General features: G+C 38.5%; 1 protein-coding gene across 3 annotated transcripts in view; it reads right to left on the reverse strand.

Moving 5' to 3' along the window:
- The window catches only part of ctnnd2a (catenin (cadherin-associated protein), delta 2a), a 374,070-nt gene that overhangs the window by 18,241 nt on the left and 336,151 nt on the right, over positions 1–19,678 (reverse strand). For all 3 annotated transcript variants that reach the window (XM_067377392.1, XM_067377391.1, XM_067377393.1), the window contains 3 exons: positions 16,755–16,989; positions 11,447–11,531; positions 739–865 (listed from right to left, as the gene is read on the reverse strand). In XM_067377392.1, the coding sequence (XP_067233493.1) occupies positions 739–865; positions 11,447–11,531; positions 16,755–16,989 (447 nt within the window). The remainder of the gene's footprint in view (positions 1–738; positions 866–11,446; positions 11,532–16,754; positions 16,990–19,678) is intronic.

Consider the following 19,678-nt stretch of genomic DNA (forward strand, 5'->3'; position numbering starts at 1 on the left):
CACATTATTTACTTTCTGTCTCGTTAAAATCAAATCATTAAACTATTTTGTGTAGTTATGTATGTATATGTATATATGTGTGTATATATATATATATAAAATTATTTTACATTTATATTTAATGAAAAATAAAACATAAAAACATTAAAACTGCAGGATAATATATATATTCATCACAGATAAGACACAGAACGATCTGGGAAGGAATCCAATACAAAATTTAACGTAACACTTAAATTTTTCATTGAGAAAGAAAGAACTTCATTTCATCACTATGTTCACCTTCCAGCCATTTACAAGACCCATTAGTCCTAAAATTCCTAAAATACCACTCTGCCTCCTCCGCCAATGGCCCTCTCAGAAGCTGAATCCAGGAAAAGTACTTTTCTGCATCAGCGAGATGCTAAGTCCACCGGAAAAGGTATTAGAGCCACAGCCAGCCGGCCATGAATCCACTAACCCCACTAGTGGAGTGGATCATTAACCCTGAGTCCCAGGATGCACTGAAAAATCCCCATCAGTTTAATAGGATTCTATCAGGGTTAAAGAGAGAATCAAGCTGCTGTTCGTAATTGTTTTAAATCCAGACTAAAGATCTGGAGTTGTTAAATCAGACTTCAGGACCACCTACAGCGTGTTAGCTGACTCAATGTTTCAGCATTTCAGATCAAAATGTATACGTTGACTTTTTAAGGAAAGACAAATAGAACACGTGAAGGAGGAGAAACGTATACTCACCTGATCGATTGTTAGGTGAGGTCCGGACTGGGGATACTGACGGAGTGCGTGAGGATGAGTACGGTCTCTGTCTATCTCTCTCTATTGTTGAGGCAGAACCAACAAAGTGATACTGCGAGTAGCCATCCTAGAAAATAAAGAAAGAGACAGAGAAAAAAATCTACAATAATGCATGTATTTATTTTAGGGTTCACAACATGCTTTCTTCAGGATCTATGTATGCTACATTAGCTCACTGTTATTCTGTCAGTTTAGTTTAAGGCCTCCTAGTGTGGAGTCATTACAAAAATCAATGACCGGATGGAGGTACAGAAATCAATGGACGGAAGATCTGGAGTCAGTGGCTGTGGAGAAAGCCTGTTTGATGTGTGACTAAAGCAACCTGAAAGGCAGATGGAGCAGATAAAATAAAGCCATTGGCCACTGGCTCGACGACACGTCACTGTGAACATGAATCAGTGGGTCTAGCTGAATGTGCTGAGAGCATATGGTCATGTTTTACATTAATTAATAGAACAACAGACAAGACAATCAAAACATTGAAGTTTGATAGGTTTCAAAGTATGAAGCAAAAAGAGTCAAAAAGTCTTGGGCACTTTGTGGTGGTCAAACTTTGGAACATATTTATTGTAGTTTGTTCATCAGATGCCTCCAAACAAATCAGCTGTTCATCATGGCTGCTTCTCTCAGATCTCTACAAATTATTCCTTCACAACGTACACTTGGTTATTGTGATTGTGATGCATTGCCAGCTAAATTTTTTATATATATGGTTTTACGAGCACAAACACCTAGCGTATGCACAGAAAACCAGCTGTCAGCGCGTGTACTAAACTGAATTATCTGTAGCGTCTTGTTGCGTTTAAAGTGTCAAAACACTCTAGGTTCACATAAACAGGCTTTGTCCTAAGTGAAAGTATCTGGGAAAGAAATCGTGTATGTTTATCAGTATATTGGATCCATGCATTACTGTAATTTTTAAAGTGACAGCCTAATAAAACAATCAGTAGAATCAGTTTTACGTTTTACATCAGAATACATTTTATTCATACAGTGAAGAATATGCAGTTTTATTTTTTCATTTGATTATTCAATTTCTTACTCGAATGTTGCTTTTAGGTATACCTTCTGTACATGGAAAATTTAAAGCAGTTTATTTAATTTGCATCTTTTATTGTATTTGTCCTTGTTTTTTTTTTTTTTTTCTATTCCGATGTTATCATTGCCTTCTGCAATAAAAAAAAAAAAAAAACATGATTCAAGGAAATCAATTCAAAATAAATGTTATTTACAAAGATGGATGTGTGATATAGTTCAAGAATACGAATGTAATATTGCATTTTTGTGCAAAAGATAAACAAACTTTTGCAGCAATATCGTTTTACAAAATAACAATTAATAATTTTTACAAATAAATTTCTTGGTTAGTGAGGCACACACAATGTAAGTGAATGGGATCCAATTTTGAAGGCCATAGGGTCAAGCCATCAAACACTGAACTGGGCTAGATCCAAAAAGCAACAGTATGAATATCGCGTCTTTTCCACGTGCAAGTCAGTTATTTCAAATGTAGGTGTGCGGCAGACGCACTCATGGGGCCCTATAATACACCCGGCGCAATACAAGGCGCAGCGCAAGTGTGTTTGCTAGTTTGCGTCCGGCGCTGTTTGCGTTTTCCCGTTTAGCGACACGTCCTTAAATTAGTAAATGCATTTGCGCCAGTTAGTGCGCCCATGGGCGTGCTGGTCTAAAAAAGAGGTGTGTTCAGGCGCATTGCTATTTTAAGGAGCTGAAAATAGACTGCGCCATAGACCAACTCAAACCTGGTCTAAAGTCTGAAGTCAATGGCGCAATATTTTTTGTTAGAGCGCGTTGGTAGAAACTGCGCCTCTGGGCATATATATATATATATAAAAATGTAATGATGAATAGTCATTGCGTGTATTAGAATTAGGCTACCTATTTTCAATTCAGCCTATTACTACTTATAATGATGAACGAAATTAGCTAATTAATTGAACAATCGTGTCAATACACACACATATATATTAACCGACTCATCGCGCGGAGCTATTTGAAAGCCTGCATTTGCAAGCCCGCTTTAACTTCGCGCACGAGCAGATCGGTTTCTTCGCTTGAAAAGCGTTCAGCTTTTCCACCAACAAATTCCGCCATGTAAATAGCAATCCGCCATGGGGCGAGCGCATCTCGCTCTTAAAGGGAATGGGAGATGACACTCTGATTGGGTTTATTGAACATTACGCCCATTACTCATTTCACGAGTTCACACTTACAAATAAAACATCATTAAGAGAATAGGGACAACCCATTTCAAAAATGCGCCCCGGCGCACGGACCGTTTTCCGTCGTTAAAATAGCAAAAGTGGATTTGGACACGCCCTGAGTGCACCTGCGCCGTGTGCTTTACACTTTGTGTTTAGATCGTTAAAATAGGGCCCTTAGTGGAAGCGGCGCAATCGTGATGCGCATGTGGTGCGTTTTCCAGGCGCATCGACTTTTCAGAATGCCACAAACGCATCGCAAGTCATGTGACAAGAACCAACCGATCAGCTTCGGCCTTTCCATAACAAAACATCGAAAGCTCAGCCAAACAGCTGATCATAGCTGTACAGGGTGTTTTTTATATATCATCTCCATAAATATATCTAGTAGTAAAGCTAATGCAAGGGCTAGAAATCAATTTATCCTTTGCTGAAACTTCCTACTCCTCGTCACTGGTGTCAAAAGTATTCGCATTCAATACTCAAGTAGAAGTATAGATACTAGGGTTTAAAAATACTTCTGTAGAAGTTGAAGTATCAACTCAAGCTTTTTACTCATGTAAAAGTGTAAAAGTACTGGTTTCAAAACTACTTAAAGTATAAAAGTAAAAGTAATGTAAGGAAAAAAATGCCATTAAGGACAAAAGCTTAGGCCGCGCCACAGGGGTCTATTGTGCACTCCACCTCCTCAAAATGTTATCAATAACCTTTATTGGAACGTAAATGTACATCCAAGCTTAACTGCAGGAATCTGTGAGGGCAACGGACAAGAAAAATGCGGATTGTTTTGGTGTACCCAGGGCAGGCTTAGTAACAATCAGGGCTTGACATTAACACCCGCCAACCCGCCAAATGCGGGTAGTTTTCAGCTGTTTCAGTTCACACCGCACCGACAAACACCAACAAACTTGTCTGATGGAGTTTGTTGGATAACCCTGTTGGCATTGGTTGGAGTCTGTTTTTACCAGACTGAACATGTTTAATCGGCGTTTGTTTGGTCATCTGAGCATCCAACAAACGGCGACAATCGTGGCCGCCATATTAAAGGGTCGTTCCAAACCGAAGTGTTCAAAACTGGCCACTTTAACGGGCCCTTCAGAATGAAGGATTTCAAAGGGTACAACTGATGGACACTTCGGACCCCCATAATCCTTTGCACAGGGAAGTTGTTTGTCATCAAAGAATGGGTACAGGAGGCTCGGAGTTCGATTTTACCCATAAATGAATGTATAGTATTTTTCTATACTACTGTAATATTTATACGAGTTAGATTTAGTACATTATTATGGTCAAAACGACACTGTACTTAAACAAAATACTTTACAGCTCCCTTTATCAGTCCATTCAAATGTTTCAAATACATAGACACAATATACATTATGGTGCAATAAACCAAAAATAAATAAATATATAGGCCTAAACTAACGTTAAACAAAGGGCGCAGCTTGTGCAATCTATCCTCCTTGACTGTCTCGTTAAGATGACGCAGAAGTGTGTAACGCAGGGCCTGACGTAATCTGACCTGGCCAATCTGACCTGGCCACGAACCATTGCCATGACGATGAGGCAAGTCCCCTGCAAAGACAGCTGTTTGATCGCACCTCACTCACACACAACAAAGCACTGGAAACGTGACATCGCAGCTTGTTCGTTATAAAAAATAAAATACAGTTTAAAAAAAAAAAAAAACATATAAAATGTACAGTAGTCCGTAGTGCAATCCGTGCCATTCAGCAAGAGCACTGCTCCACTTCACCGAAAGAGAGAGGTGTAACACCATGAGAGCAACGCAGGTTTACCTTCAGTTTCGTTTTAAATTAATTCGTTTTGGCTTGTTTAGCTACATGGTTGTATATGACTATGGGTCACATAAATAAAAAGGGTCGCGCTAAAAAAACCCGGTGTATACGGTCATTTATTCAAACGTCTCTCTACCGAACTACTTAACTTAATTTGCAGAGGACGAAGAAAAACCACCCGCTTGGTAGCCTAAATGAGCCAGTAGTGGAGAAATAATAACTTTTAATAAATAATCTTTTTTGAGTAACGACCCCCAACACTGTCGTCCTTGCTGGAGTGTGATGTGATTTGTGATTTGACGTGATTTGTCACATGTGCAGGTGGGCTGGATTGTGTACAACCCAATAGGGTGTCAGAATTGTATATGTTTATTCTCATCCAACCACAATCACATTCATTCTATCCAGATGGCGCGATTTATCTGGATAGTTGTTTTTTTGTTTTGTTTTTTCAAGCCGGAATGAAAACAAGCTGAAATGAAATAGGAGTAACGAGGCTATTTTTAAAATGTAAGGAGTAGAAAGTACAGATAATTGCGTGAAAATGTAAGGAGTAGAAGTAAAAAGTCGTCTGAAAAATAATTACTCCAATAAAGTATAGATACCCGAAATTTCTACTTAAGTAAGGTAACGAAGTATTTGTACTTCGTTACTTGACACCTCTGCTCCTCGTGGAGAGCGCAGTTCATGGTTGCATAGCAACGACAGACGCCACGGAAGCATAAGCACTTTGGAAAGAAGGAGAAAGCAGTGCAGCCGCGCTTTCCACACGTTTTTAGACACGATATGTGAATGGCCCCTAAGTGGACCATAAAAGGATCTGAGTCCTCTTTCAGGGACAGGGACAGTGTGAACGTAAATATAATTGGGTCCTTTTTCACTTGGTTCACCTCTTGGTCCACTTAAAGGTAAAGGTAAAGTTTGGTTCTTTTAAAGAGGACTCAAGTGTTATATGTATATATATAAAACAGCCTAAACAAAATCAATCGGCAGACAACTGCAGAAATGGTGCAAATTTTGTGCATTTCTAGTTATAAAATATGACTGAACTCTTTAAAATTGGATTAAGGTGGCTGTATAAGATATTATGAGCATGTATGAGATTATAAGTTTTTTCTCACTGAATAAAAGATCAAATGATTCATACAGCTGATTCATGAGGACATGTACGTAAATGCAGAGCAGACAGCAAGAATAAAACCACCAAATAAGTAAAGCTAACAAATGAAACAATTTTATCCTATTACAAAAGTCTCAAAAGTCTCACAAGGTCTCAGAATGGGTCAATGAACAAGTTTTGCTATCTAAATGTAATATAGCTGTGCTAACAGGCTATGAGGAAACAAGGAGAATGACTGATAACTGCAGTCTACTGAACAAGTTTTTTTTAACAGGGACACAGAACACTACCCTTGACATCCCATTTGCCCCTCCGTGACATTCCTTTTGTTGGAAAGGTGAGGTAGAGATCAAAGAGTCTGTCCTTCTGACTTGTGCAGTTCAAAGCTGCCCCACTTTCCTAACATGGCAGAAACTTTGGCAGAAGAAGCCACCGCTCTCCAACTACTGTGCCTGTTGCAAATAATGACATTGGACAGGTATTTGAAGGCTCCAAGGGGCGTGAAGACAGGCACGAAACAGGGAAAAATGGTACTTGTCGCCTCCCGACTAAAGGCCTCTTCAGTAGGGGACTTTGTCATTTCCTTTTACTCACGCTGTTGTAAAGTATTACTTGAAATTTCAGGTTCCCACGAGAGGAAGAAATGAAAACGTATAACTTTATTCTTTATGATGATAGGTGGTTGGGGTGGCTGAGCAATAAAAAAATACCTGTAGGGATGGAAACTTCCTTTGAAGACATTCCCACCATTTGAAAACAATACATTCAAGGAAGACTGAGTTTCAATATGATTAAAGAATCTTACTGCATTCATTACATCCCATAACTCCTTTCTTTCTACTTTATCAGGACTAAGAGAATAATGTGCATTGGATTGATGGACTTTCGTGCTAAGGCAACTGCTTTCAAAGTGTAAAAAGGTTGAGCGATAAATGCACTTGGATAAATGCACGTCTTATAGGCCCGAAAACCTCAGTTAATTCAGTTAATTCCAGTTGAATGCACGAAGCATCATTGCAGGACTGATACTGACTCAGACCAAAACTGAAAAGACCAAGCAGACCATGCAAAGATGAGCCATTTATGGCAACCTTCCTACATGTGATTCCTCAATAATGCTGCTTAAGAGTCAGACAGAAAAAAAAAAAAAAACTTCTGGTGTGGAAATGTGCACTGAAGCAAGCCAATGGCAAGCGCTCATTATTATACTCCCAGAGGCGGATGGAGCCAGGAGCGTTGCTCTTGCTGCGTTGGCTCCCTTGGGTCGCTGAGGCAATTGACTACCATGATACTTCCTCGTGGAGAGCGTTGGGGAAGGATGACTGTGGAATTGCATCTCAGGAGGCTGCCAGGCTGAATGTAACACCTCTCAGCACAACATGAGTGAGGCTTCAGGCTCAAGATCAATGGCATAAGCAACTCCTCTCTTCTCTCAGGCTAGAACTTCACTTCATCTTAGTCCGACTCAACGTCATACTGAGTAAATCAAGCCAAGTGCTCCTGGCTTTCTCGCAAACACACACACCTTATTAGTAGATGGAGCTGGAACCGTCTGCACTTCTTCAAAGATCTCCAAGTAGATCAATTTCTGACTTTATATGAATTAAATGCATTTTATTATGCAAAATTATAAATATTCATGAATTATTGCCCAAAAAACTGGGACTGCAGTTTTTAAAAGTTGTTTAAAAAAATATTTATTGATCATCTGATCTTTTCCAGAGCATAAATGCAATGAACAAACTCCAAAAATATTTTTAAATAAATAATTTGAGCAAACAGTCACAATACCAATAAAATTTATAATATATATATATATATATATATATATATATATAAATATATATATATATATATATATATACACACACACACTTTTCCACAAATAAAAAAATGAGAGATTTACCAATGTAAATACTTGTGTCCCAGTGTGAATAACACTCTGGACAACTGAACTGTGAAACACTGTTAGTGTCGCTTGTGTAACAGTATATTGGATCCGTGCAACTGTTAAAGTGACAGCAGCCTAATATTCCTGCAGCGCTGCAGTCTGTGTTTTAATGTTAATCAAACAACAAAAGACTTTTTGTTTTGTTCAAAAGAAAATTTGTTCACTACTCTTGACTAAATATCATTATTAACTTTAGTAAAGATTAATAACTTATACAGTGAAGAATATGCAGTGTTATTTTACATTTGTATACCTAAAAACTACTATTAAACCTACCTAAAAAGCACTGTTAATTTCATGTTTCTTTTTTATTTTTTATATATATATATGCATTTATGTTGGCCTGCTGAACGTTAAATGGATCCAATCCATGTTCATTAGAAATTATTTGATGATGCAGCAGCAATAAAGTAGCTAGTAGCATGTGATTGTGAACTTTGCTAATTTAAAACATGATTAAAACAAAACACTATCTATTTTAATGACAAAACTTCAAAGAGCAGAGCAAGTGACAAATATCGGTATCAGTATTGGAATTGGACTAAACAAACAAACAAACAAACAAAAAAATAAATAAAATAATGTGTAAAAATTAAATGAACAGAACTCAATATATTATTAAATATGGAGTATATTATTAAACACTGTTAAACTACATAACACAATTTCCTCCCATACTGGCTAGAAGCTTCTTGGGCACAAGGCCATTGTTCACAGCCTTGGGAGGTGTCTGGCTTCCCAAACCTCTCGTTTCCGCTTTCCTCCCCTCTTGTGTTCCCTTTTCTCTCTCAGCTTCATCCGTCACACCACCCAAAACACAAAGAATCGCGCCTCAGGTGGCTCGACTCATCCAATTGACACCTTTCATTTCAGCGGAGGGAGAGAAAGACACATCCACGTGGAACAACTGTCATTATGCACTCATGAGATGAGAGACGGGGCTCTGCAAATGTTAATAATAGCAATCTCTTTCTTGCTGCCCTTTGCTTAATACCATCCCTGGTGACATTTCCAGGGCTCAGCTGGGTTGGAGGGAACAGGTTAGGTTGCGGGTGGTTTTAAAAATCTTTGCAAAACCAGCCTCGAGGTGGCTGAAAAGAGTGCGAGAAGGCTCCATCCCTCCAAAATCAATGTGGGAACTGTATATAATAAGCAATACTGTAGATTAATGACCTCTCTGATGATGCATTTATAGCTCCGGCTGTCCTCCACGCCCTTGACCTTGTCACTTTATCTGCGTCAGCTAAAGCAGTAGTTCGATAATCTGCCTCAAGGCGGCATGCGAACACAACGCTGCTGAAACTGTGAGTGCTGTGGTCTTTTGTTCGATATTATTTATAGATATTTAGTCAGCTAGCATAATGGGAATCGGCGTTCTAATATTACTCTCTTTCATTATAATCTACGCATGCTACCTTTTCGTCAAACCCTCTAAATATTTAAAAAAAAGACAGAAAGGGTAATTAATAGTATGTGCACATGAAATTAGAGCTCGTAATTCGACATTAGTTTCGATGGCGGCGAGCTCAGCGGGGTAAACTCGCAAACATCCATAATTACATATCATTATAGACATTTTCAAACAGGCACTGTGAATTAGCCCAGCGCTTCGCTCTCTCTCCAACGCAGTTTGGGGAAAGGACGCCTCTATTCCTGCAGACACACTTCTAAACTCATCTCGATGGTGCAGGCAGTCAGCTCGTGGCCTTTTCTCATCTCTAAAGGTCAGTGTGGTATCCGTCGCCGTCTCCGTGGGCTGTAATTCTTCAGCACCTACTCTTCAGAGCCGAGTTGGCAAAACGACACATTACAGAGCTCAGTCTGGGACATTCCTCACCATCCAGCGTCATATCTGTCAGGATGGAGATTGCTCAGCGAAGGGGAACGGTGTGTTCTCGCAGCCTAGGGGCTTCTAGCACTTGTTGGGGGACGGTGGTCTGTCACAACCCAAAGTTTCTGTTCTCATGCTCTTGCTAGTAGCAATCAAGTAGCAATCTAGCTACTTGTTAAAGGGTTAGTTCACCCAAAAATGAAAATGATTTCATTTATTACTCACCCTCATGTCGTTCCACACCCGTAAGACCTTCGTTCATCTTCGGAACACAAATTAAGATATTTTTAAAAATAAAATCCAATGGCTCAGTGAGGCCTGCATTGCCAGCAAGATCATTTCCATTTTCAGTGCCCAGAAAGCTAGTAAAGACATATATAAAAGTTCATGTGACTAGAGTGGTTGAAGAGTGGTGATGCCATCATTTGTTCATTCAAACTGACACGCGGAACGTGCAGTTAAACAAGAGGCGGGATTTATCGCACAAACCAATCATATCCAATCATAACCAATTACATCCAATCATAGCGCAATGGAGACTTTGCCTCCTCTCACGTGACTTTCCCCCATTCATTCTCAGTTACCCCCCACAAAACCCAACGCACGCTATAGGGGGTCTATTGGTTTTCTATGAGTGGAAAGGGAGGCATGACTCCTGCTGTAACTTTACCTGCGGGTGTCGCTGTTGGGCAGTGTTCCTTTAGAAATATGAGTGACTATTCTTTGTGGTTTTTTTTAGAAACACAAAAGTGTGACTATTCTATATGAGTGACTATTTTTGTGTATTCTTTAGAAATACGAGGCACGATTCTTTGTGTTTTGGGTGGTGTGACGGATGAAGCTGAGAGATAAAAGGAAACACAAGAGGGGAGGAAAGCGGAAACAAGAGGTTTGGGAAGCCAGACACCTCCCAAGGCTGTGTACAATGGCCTTGTGTCCAAGAATGTCGTAATTTTTAATGTCGTAATTTGTAATACTTGTGTTGTTTCATATGTAATATGGATTATTTTCTCATCCTATTTTTTTTTTTTTTTTTGAGGAGGCACTGCCTCCCTTGCCTCCTCGGAGGAAATGCCCCATATTATACACATATTTAAAAACTTACCTACAGTACCAGATACATTTTTTTATATAAAATAAATAAATAAACCCCCAAATGTTAGCTAAAAGGTTAGCTAAAAAAGGTTTGGTTTAGTATTTAAACAATAAGTCTGTTTGATTAGTCTGCTGTTAATTGCTGTTGCACAGAAATATGGGAACATTCATACAAGGTCTCTTCACGTCAATCTATTTGCAATTTTATTCAGACCATACAATATGTTCTAAATGCAGTCAGCGCTAGTCAAGGCCAAAGTTTGCCTCAATAATCTGTGAGAGACATGTCTGAAAAGATCCACACAATAGTAAGTGCAACAAGCACTTATTGAATGGAAATATCTCTTTAGCCTGGCCGCTACTGCTCAATAGAGCATTCTTTGCTAGTCACTGCGGATTAATGTTTGCAGTCGGCTACAAGGTGTCGTGCTGAATAAACAGTGGGTCGCACATCTTTTTCTGGGAGGAGGGGTACAAAAAACGCTTTTCCAGTTTTTTTCATTCTAAACTATTTTCTCTAAAAGTTCAAACACAATTGTGTGGGAGATCAGTTAGCATGCTAAATGAATTCCTCAGGTTGGGATGGATGAAGTGGGACACAGCTGTCGTGAGTGGAAGCAGGTCCCCTACCTTCTTATAAAGGCTCCGGAGATCTCTGTACTGCCACATGCTACTGAGAACCTGAGATGCTGCCTTTACCACTTTAGGCGAGTGTCTGTGAGAGAGCGAGAGAAAAGAAAACAGGCAAGTAGAGTCAAGTATGATTTAACAGTAATAAACCGACATATGGTTTCAACAGTCATTCATTTTTTCAAAGTATGTCTGTTGTCAGCATGCAGATGATAACAGACACCGAAAATAAAGCCATTTGATAAAAATAAATATTTATTTTAAAATTGTACATTTATTTATCAATTAAATACATAAAATGTTTAATATTAAATAATATAACTTGTACTGTTATTTAATTATTTATTAAACTTCTGTAATTATTAAAATATATTAAAATAAATTATTAAACAACACAACAATTATAAATTTAAAAAAATAATCAATTTATTTAAAAATAATAAAATAAAATAAAAAATGTATTTAGACACTCTTTCTACTTATAAAATACACTACTGTTCAATAACATTTTTTAAGGAAATGTATTTATTTTTATTTACTTCTATTCATGAAAGAACCTAAAAAAATAAAAGTATTCTGCTTTTCAACACTGATAATAATAAAATGTTACTTGAGCAGCAAATCAAGACACTGAAGACTGGAGTAATGATTCACAGGAATAAATAACATTTTAAAATACAGTATATTCAAACAGAAAACAGATCTTTTAAACTGTAATTTTACAATATTACTGTATTTTTGATCAAATAAATGCTGCCTTGTTGAGTATAGGAGACTTCTTTCAAAAACATTAAAAAATCTTACCAACCTCCAACTTTTGAACTGTAGCGTACTATTGATGTTTTAATGAATGACATTATAGAAAGATAATTCTTTGGATAAATTGTGTGTTGCATGAACCGAATACAGAGTCAAACTCAAATCTCTAATATATCTAGATTAGCACAACAGTGACACATTTAAAACAACACATTTTCAAGCAAACGGAATGCAAAATGTTTACAAAAAAGCCAAACTTTAAGATTTCACACAAGATCAAAATGACAATACCAAAACATAACATAACAGAAGAAAGTAAAAAAATCCAATCCTGGCACATTGTTGCTCAGATGAATGTGTTTTCTCTGCTTTCTGTGCAAACATCTCACACGAACAGCAGCTTTTGTTATGATTAACAATGCACCACAAACAAAAGAAACAATCTCTTGGTTCTCAAAAATGACACAAATTGTTTGACTTCAGCCGATTTGATAGAACAGCTGTGCCTTTTGTCTTTCGCCGAGCTGAGTCAATCCATTTCAGCTCAAAGGACACAATGGAACAATTTACAATTGCCACTTGAAATGAAGTTAGAAGAAAATCTTTGCCGTGCTTGAGTGAACATGGCTTTAATAGAGGAAATGAATGCCGCTCATCCTTCATCATTTTCTCTCATAAATGACAAAATGCATTCTTAGAGGTGAAGCTGTACGTTTGATTTGTCTCTCCCCTCATCTTTCAACATGGATTTTAACATGCTCAAAGCTTCTTCAGTTGAGTCAGGCCCTTTCTCAAATTAAACTTCTCATTTCGGTGATGTAATACTATAAAGACTTCAGGTTGACTGTGAATTCTCCATCAGTGTGGGTTCAGAGAAGGAAACTACATAGTTAGTTACATAGTTATTGAAAAGTAGTTTGTCAGATGCGTAGTATGTCTGCATATATACACTGATGAGCCAAAACATTATGACCAGTCACAGGTGAACCGTTGATCATCTCCTAACAAGGCTACAAATTAAGGTCTGGGTAGATTAGATGCTAAGCAAACAACCAGTTCTCGTAATCAACGTGTTGGATGCAGGAGGAATGGGCAGGAATAAGGATCTGAGCGACTTTGACAAAGGCCAAATTGTTATGGCAAGGCGACTGGGTCAGAGTATTTCTGAAATGGCAAAGCTAGTGTATTGAGTGTACTGAGAATTTACCAACAGCACTCTGCTGTGTATGGGGCTGTGTAGACGCAGACCAATCAGAGTGCCTATGACCCCTGTCCACCGTCGACAGTGCCTACAATGGGCAAGTGCGAGTAGGAACAGGAACTTGGACCAGTGGAAGAAGGTCACCTGGTCCGATGAATCCCATTTTCTTTTACATAATGTTGACAGTTTTGTACTTGTTTGTCGTTTGCACCAGAATGCACTTTGGGATGACGATAAGCCGATGGAGGGATTGTGATACTCTGGGCAATGTTCTGCTGGGTCCGACCATTCATGTGGACATAAATTTGACACCTACTGTACCTAAACATTGTTGTAGACCAGGTACACCCCATCATGACAATGATAGTCTCGCGTAGCCAGACCTTCAAACTGACAGCAGAAGGTCTGGACTCTATGGCAGCTTTCATTGGCCAAGAGGACGTTTGACTGACATGTAACTCAACCAATCACAGTTTTGTTCCGCGTCATTTTTAAAGGCATGAAAGGTAAAGTCGATGTCCCTACAATAACAGACCGGTCCTGGTAAGCGTTCATTTTCACAGTTGTAAACACGACAATGTTCTTCTTCCAAGAGGGAGGTTGGCGTCACGGCATTTGTTTCCAGGTGGACCATTATGTGACACAAACATCTCCCGGACATCCTGTAGAATTCAACCAACCAGATGAATACTTTGAAAATCCTGAAGTGTTTCCAGTTAAGTGTGCTATATGCATCAGACGTTCAGCCAACTGTCTGTGGACGTGATGTCTGAGGCTGAGACTATGAAAATAGTTATCCCTGGTGGCATTGGCCTCTTTCAGCACACTGCACACATTGTTCAGGAATGGTGCGAGGAACATGATGAAGAGTTCAAGGTGTTACTCTGGCCTCCAAATTCCCCAGATCTCAATCCAATTGAGCATATGTGGGATGTGCTGGACCAACAAGTTTGATCCACAGTGTCTCCATTTCGCAACCTACAGGACTTGAAAGACTTGCTAACAACTATGCGGTATGCTTACAAAATCTTTAACAATTTTTTAATAATATTTGAATAAAGTGTGAAGGTATTGATTTCCTAGGGCAGACATCACTTTTGGCCGCTAACTGTATATATAGTCTGGACTGTATTCATACTGCACACAAAAACCGAAAGGCAGTTTCTTTTTTTGGCCTAATGTTTTGCTAAATGTTTTTAAATGGCTCATTTTTATCCAGCCAAGTGCAACAAGTGTATTATTTTGCTCTGCCATGCACACTAAATTGAGAACATATCACAATCTGCACCAAATCAATCTGCTCCAAATCAAAAGTCATCAAACCTGATGCATATCAGAATGAGCAAACTGGTTGCTGCCACTTGCTGGTACTAAATCAACCGGTTGCATTTGTGCTATATTCAGACAAGCAAGCACCCGAGTGGCTTGTCCCTTTGATAACCTCTCAGCAGGAAACTGGAAGCAGCTGTCATCGCCATATTGGCTTGAACGGGGTGGGCACAGAGTATGAATAGCTGATGGAGGATATAAAGCAGTCGCATGAAGTGTCAGCTTGATGAGGGTCAGATTAATGTCTTTGACAGTGTGCATCCTGACTTAAGCAGGAAGTGCCATCACTCACTCACTGTCAGACTGGCTACACTTGCTGTTTCTATGAGACTAAAGCAAACAGCATAAAGAAAGATTAATGAATGACTATTATAAAAATATATAGTTTAAATTCTTAATTTAGTGGATGTTGAGATGAAATCTGACTGGATGACTCACATCTGAAGCGAACACCTGTTGCATTCAAATCTAATGAACATGTCTTTATTAATACATCTATGTATATCCTGTTGAAAAAACCAGCATATGCTGGTTAGGTATGTTTTGAAGCATGGCAACTGGTTTGAGCTGGTTTATGCTGGTCAAATCTGGTCCTTAGCAACTAGCTCCAGCTCAGGACCAGCTTAAAGGATTAGTCCACTTTTTAATAAAATTTTCCTGTTAATTTACTCACCCCCATCACATCCAAGATGTTCATGTCTTTCTTTCGTCAGTCGAAAAGAAATGAAGGTTTTTGATGAAAACATTCCAGGATTATTCGCCTTATAGTGGACTTCAATGGCCTCCAAATGGTTGAAGGTCAAAATTACAGTTTCAGTGCAGCTTCAAAGGGATTTAAATGATACCAGACGAGGAATAAGGGTCTTATCTAGAGAAACGATCGGTCATTTTCGAAAAAAAATACAACCGTATATGCTTTATAAACACAAAATATCGCCTTGCACGTACTTTCGCTTTTAGCATTCTTCAAAACGCTTATGCTGTATGTCCTACGCCTTCCCTATTCTAATTACGGAACGAACGCAGCGCTAGTTTCATTTTTTCCTTAAGTAAAATAGGGAAGGCGTAGGACATACAGCGTAAACATTTTGAAGAATGCGGAAAGCGGAAGTACGTGCAAGGCGATATTTTGTGTTTATAAAGCATATACAGTTGTATTTTTTTTTTCGAAAATGACCGATCATTTCGCTAGATAAGACCCTTATTCTTCGTCTGGTATCATTTAAAGCCCTTTGAAGCTGCACTGAAACTGTAATTTTGACCTTCAACTGTCTGGAGGCCATTAAAGTCCACTATAAGGAGAATAATCCTGGAATGTTTTCATCAAAAACCTTAATTTCTTTTCGACTGACGAAAGAAAGACATGAACATCTTGGATGACATGGGGGTGAGTAAATTATCAGGAAAATTTTATTTAAAAGTGGACTAATCCTTTAAACCAGCTCAAACCAGCATGTGGTCATATTTGGACCCATCTGTATAATTCACAAAAGTGATAAGCCAGTGCCAAGGCTATGTTACAGTAGTTTTTATCAAAATTAAGGGTAACGGTTTTTTTTTCAAAAATCAGCCCTTTTCTGTATACTATGGCAAAAGTGGATGTGTTCCAACTCCAAGTTTACTTTTCTTCAATACAGTTCAGCAAGCAATGAGTAAGTGCCTTGAGTTGCAAATGTATATATGATGTATCTGAACATCTGTAGACAATGTGGCCTTGAAGCTCATAAAATGCTTATTGCGGTCTGACTCATGCTGTTTATCTCTTTAAAAAGGTGCTGGCATAAAAGTGGAACCGTGTAGCTGGAAAATGAAATGTCTCCAAGAGCAATGCACAGTTTCTGGAGAACAAAACAACTGACAGGCCTCAGGGTCCACAAAAACACAAGCAAAATCAAGGCTACGGCATAGTAGCTAGCGCACACTTCAGGGTATTTAATGCCGGTTTGACCTGATTGCAGGTGATTAGTGATAAGATGAAGGGCTTTTATAAAAAAAAAAAAAAAAAAAAATACTACTTACTTGTCTCCTTTACTCCTAGCAATACCGATGAGCTTCTCAATGCCACCGGCGTCTCGTAAGGCCTTGGCGTTCTCCATGTTCTTGGTGATGACCTCATGTAGGGCGCAGCATATAGCCGTAACAGTGTCATCGCACATGGTTTTACCTGCTGTGCTGTTTGCCGTACCCCCGCTGCTTGCGCTAGCATTGCTCCCGCCCGGGAGTCGGTGCACGAGATCCCGCATGGCGTACTTACCTAGACAAAGTGTGAGAGAGAGAAAAAATAGACAGAAAGAGCATATAAGGATGTGCTGATTAGCGCTGCAGTAATTATGATAGTCAGGATGACATTTTTCACAGTCAGTACGACTATTGTGCTACAATTTATTCTTAATCTAGAGAATAATAACGAAGGAGCTGCGACAATTCAAGAGTGTCAGATGTGTCAGTTTAAGCATCAGTAGATTTCTATGGGGGGTGTTATCCTGACTGCAGCGTGGATATATGACTCACGCTATTTGAACAAAGGAAAGAAAATATGAGAAAGTGAGAAAACTCTGACATTAAAAGAACAGCAGGGGATGTGTAATTCAAATTGACTTGGCAACACTCACACAGCACTGAAAAAATTACTTGACCAGTGGGAGAAACAATATGATTCTTGAGTTTATGTGTTTGTGTTGGTGAAGCAAGAGACAAATGTGTGCTGTAACACGCTAAGTGATATTAACAGGCAATCACAAGCGCAATGATCGCTACAGGATGTTGAGTGTTCTTTCCTCAGCCAGTGGTGTATGGGACACCCCCTCATGGCGTTATGAGCCAATTATATTGTGGTTAAATTTGCCTAGAGTGGTTTTACTCCACACAGAAGCCATATCAAAACACCAAATGCAATGTTTATTTACATAACACTTTTAATGACATATAAAGGAAGACTGCAGTAATTTACCCTGGATTTGGCACTGATTCACATGCACAGTGGACAGTAAACAAGACCTAGTGTGGGGTTAACGTTAAGATTAAATATAAAAAGAAAAGTCATTTGTGAGATATAAAGCCATATCATGACATATGTAAGATAATAAGTGTTTTTTTTTTTTTTTTTTTTTACTATAGGCACAAATAGACTTCCATAGTAGCCCACCAGATATATATTTATTATATATCACAGACAGTGGCGGCTCGTCAAGGGAGGCACAGCCTACCCAAAATTTTGAGGTGGAAAATGGGAGAAGGACCATTTAATGTTAATGAAATTCCCAGTTACTCATTTAATTTAATTCCTCAGAATGTGAATTTCTTGTTCGGAAACACCCCTGCACTTCCCAGAATGTGCCAAATCTGCCGTTCGGAAAAATGTGCTAGGGTGAGTTTGAGGGGTTGAGGAGGGAAGGGGGAGGCAAATCCATAGCCAGAGACTTTTGCCTTTGTTGGCAAAAAAAAATTAGCCAATCACCATTGAGAATCTCACATTCAGTGGTTAGAGTGTTGAAAAAAAAGAAAAAAAAAAATTCACAGAGGATGCTAGCCTCCCTTGGTATATCAACCAATCATCAGGGAGACACAAGATATTAGTTTGAACTGCTCCTGCTGATAATCTAGCAATTACCTTAATTTTGGAAAGTAGAGATATTGAATATTTGATCGCCAACAAATTTACTAAGATACCGTTCGATCAACAGCTACAAATAAAAAATGAAGGAAGACCCAATGCCGAAGTTGGACATATAGACTACAGCAATCAGCTTCAAACTGCTTAAAATGATCTCAACAGATCTCAACAACAGGTATATTGGTACTGCCATGTCAAAATATTGCATTATATATTTGTTACTCGCACTTGAGATGTAGATTTTCCTACATGTCACATATTTAGTTCTGCATTGGAGAAATGCAAACAGCTTGAGGGTAGCCCACTAGGCAAAGATCGCAAGTGTCTACATTTTTACATTGTTGCTGTTTTGCTGCTTCAGAGGATTTCTAATTTTAACCAAGAACAAAACATGAAATGCTATTGTGTAGACATCTGTATTATTGCTAAAACTGGTGTGCGAACAAAAGCCTACAAGATATTTCTGTGAAGTAGCCATCCAATTTCAAAATAGTTGGCAACAGAGTATTTTCCAGATTTTTTGCCACTTTAATCATCCAAACGCTCCAATAAATTGACCTTTGAAACACAGAAGAGTCCTTCTCCTTCTGGCACCCTATTATTCTATCACAGAAGCACACAGCTAATGAAATTAATCTAAGGCTGTTCAATTCTTTCCGCTAATTCCAAATGGTCTCCGAAGAAGAAACACAGACATCATTTTCTACATGAAGCATACTGCAGAAGGGCTCTGTTTTATCACCAATAAGCTTCCAGTTAATTGGTGTCTCCTTATCTTGTACCCGCAGGCAAAATCGTCTGTCTTGCACGAGCTGACAATATGGAGGCGGTCCAATGAGACGTGAGATATTTCTGAAAAGCGAACTGTGGGAAAAATATGATATTTACTGATTTTTTTTTTTTTTTTTTTTTTTACAATTATTGATCAGTGATATCATCTCTTTGTTCATCCTATCTCTAATGTTCTAACAATGAGCTCCTTCATTACAACCAAAATGAAGTAAATGGATTTCTTGCTGCATCAATTTAAAGTGCTTATTTTTCAGATCACTGTCAAATGAAATTTCTCAGTTTAATGTGAAAGGTTACAATAAATGTAATCCTCCCTCTAGGTGTGATTGGTGTATAAAAGACAGAATGGGCAAGATGAAAAAACTGGAAAAGTACAGTACTATGCAAAAGTCTTAGGCCACCACCAGCCTTGTTGTTTTGGCAATGTTTTAATGATGATCCATATTTATTTTTTGGTCTCTTTATTAAGATACACACAGAAAATACAGGAAAAATGTATACAAAATAAAAACAAAACAACAATAATATTTTCGAAAGT

The sequence above is a fragment of the Chanodichthys erythropterus genome, chromosome 23 (genome assembly GCF_024489055.1).
Source record: "Chanodichthys erythropterus isolate Z2021 chromosome 23, ASM2448905v1, whole genome shotgun sequence".
NCBI lineage: Eukaryota > Metazoa > Chordata > Actinopteri > Cypriniformes > Xenocyprididae > Chanodichthys > Chanodichthys erythropterus.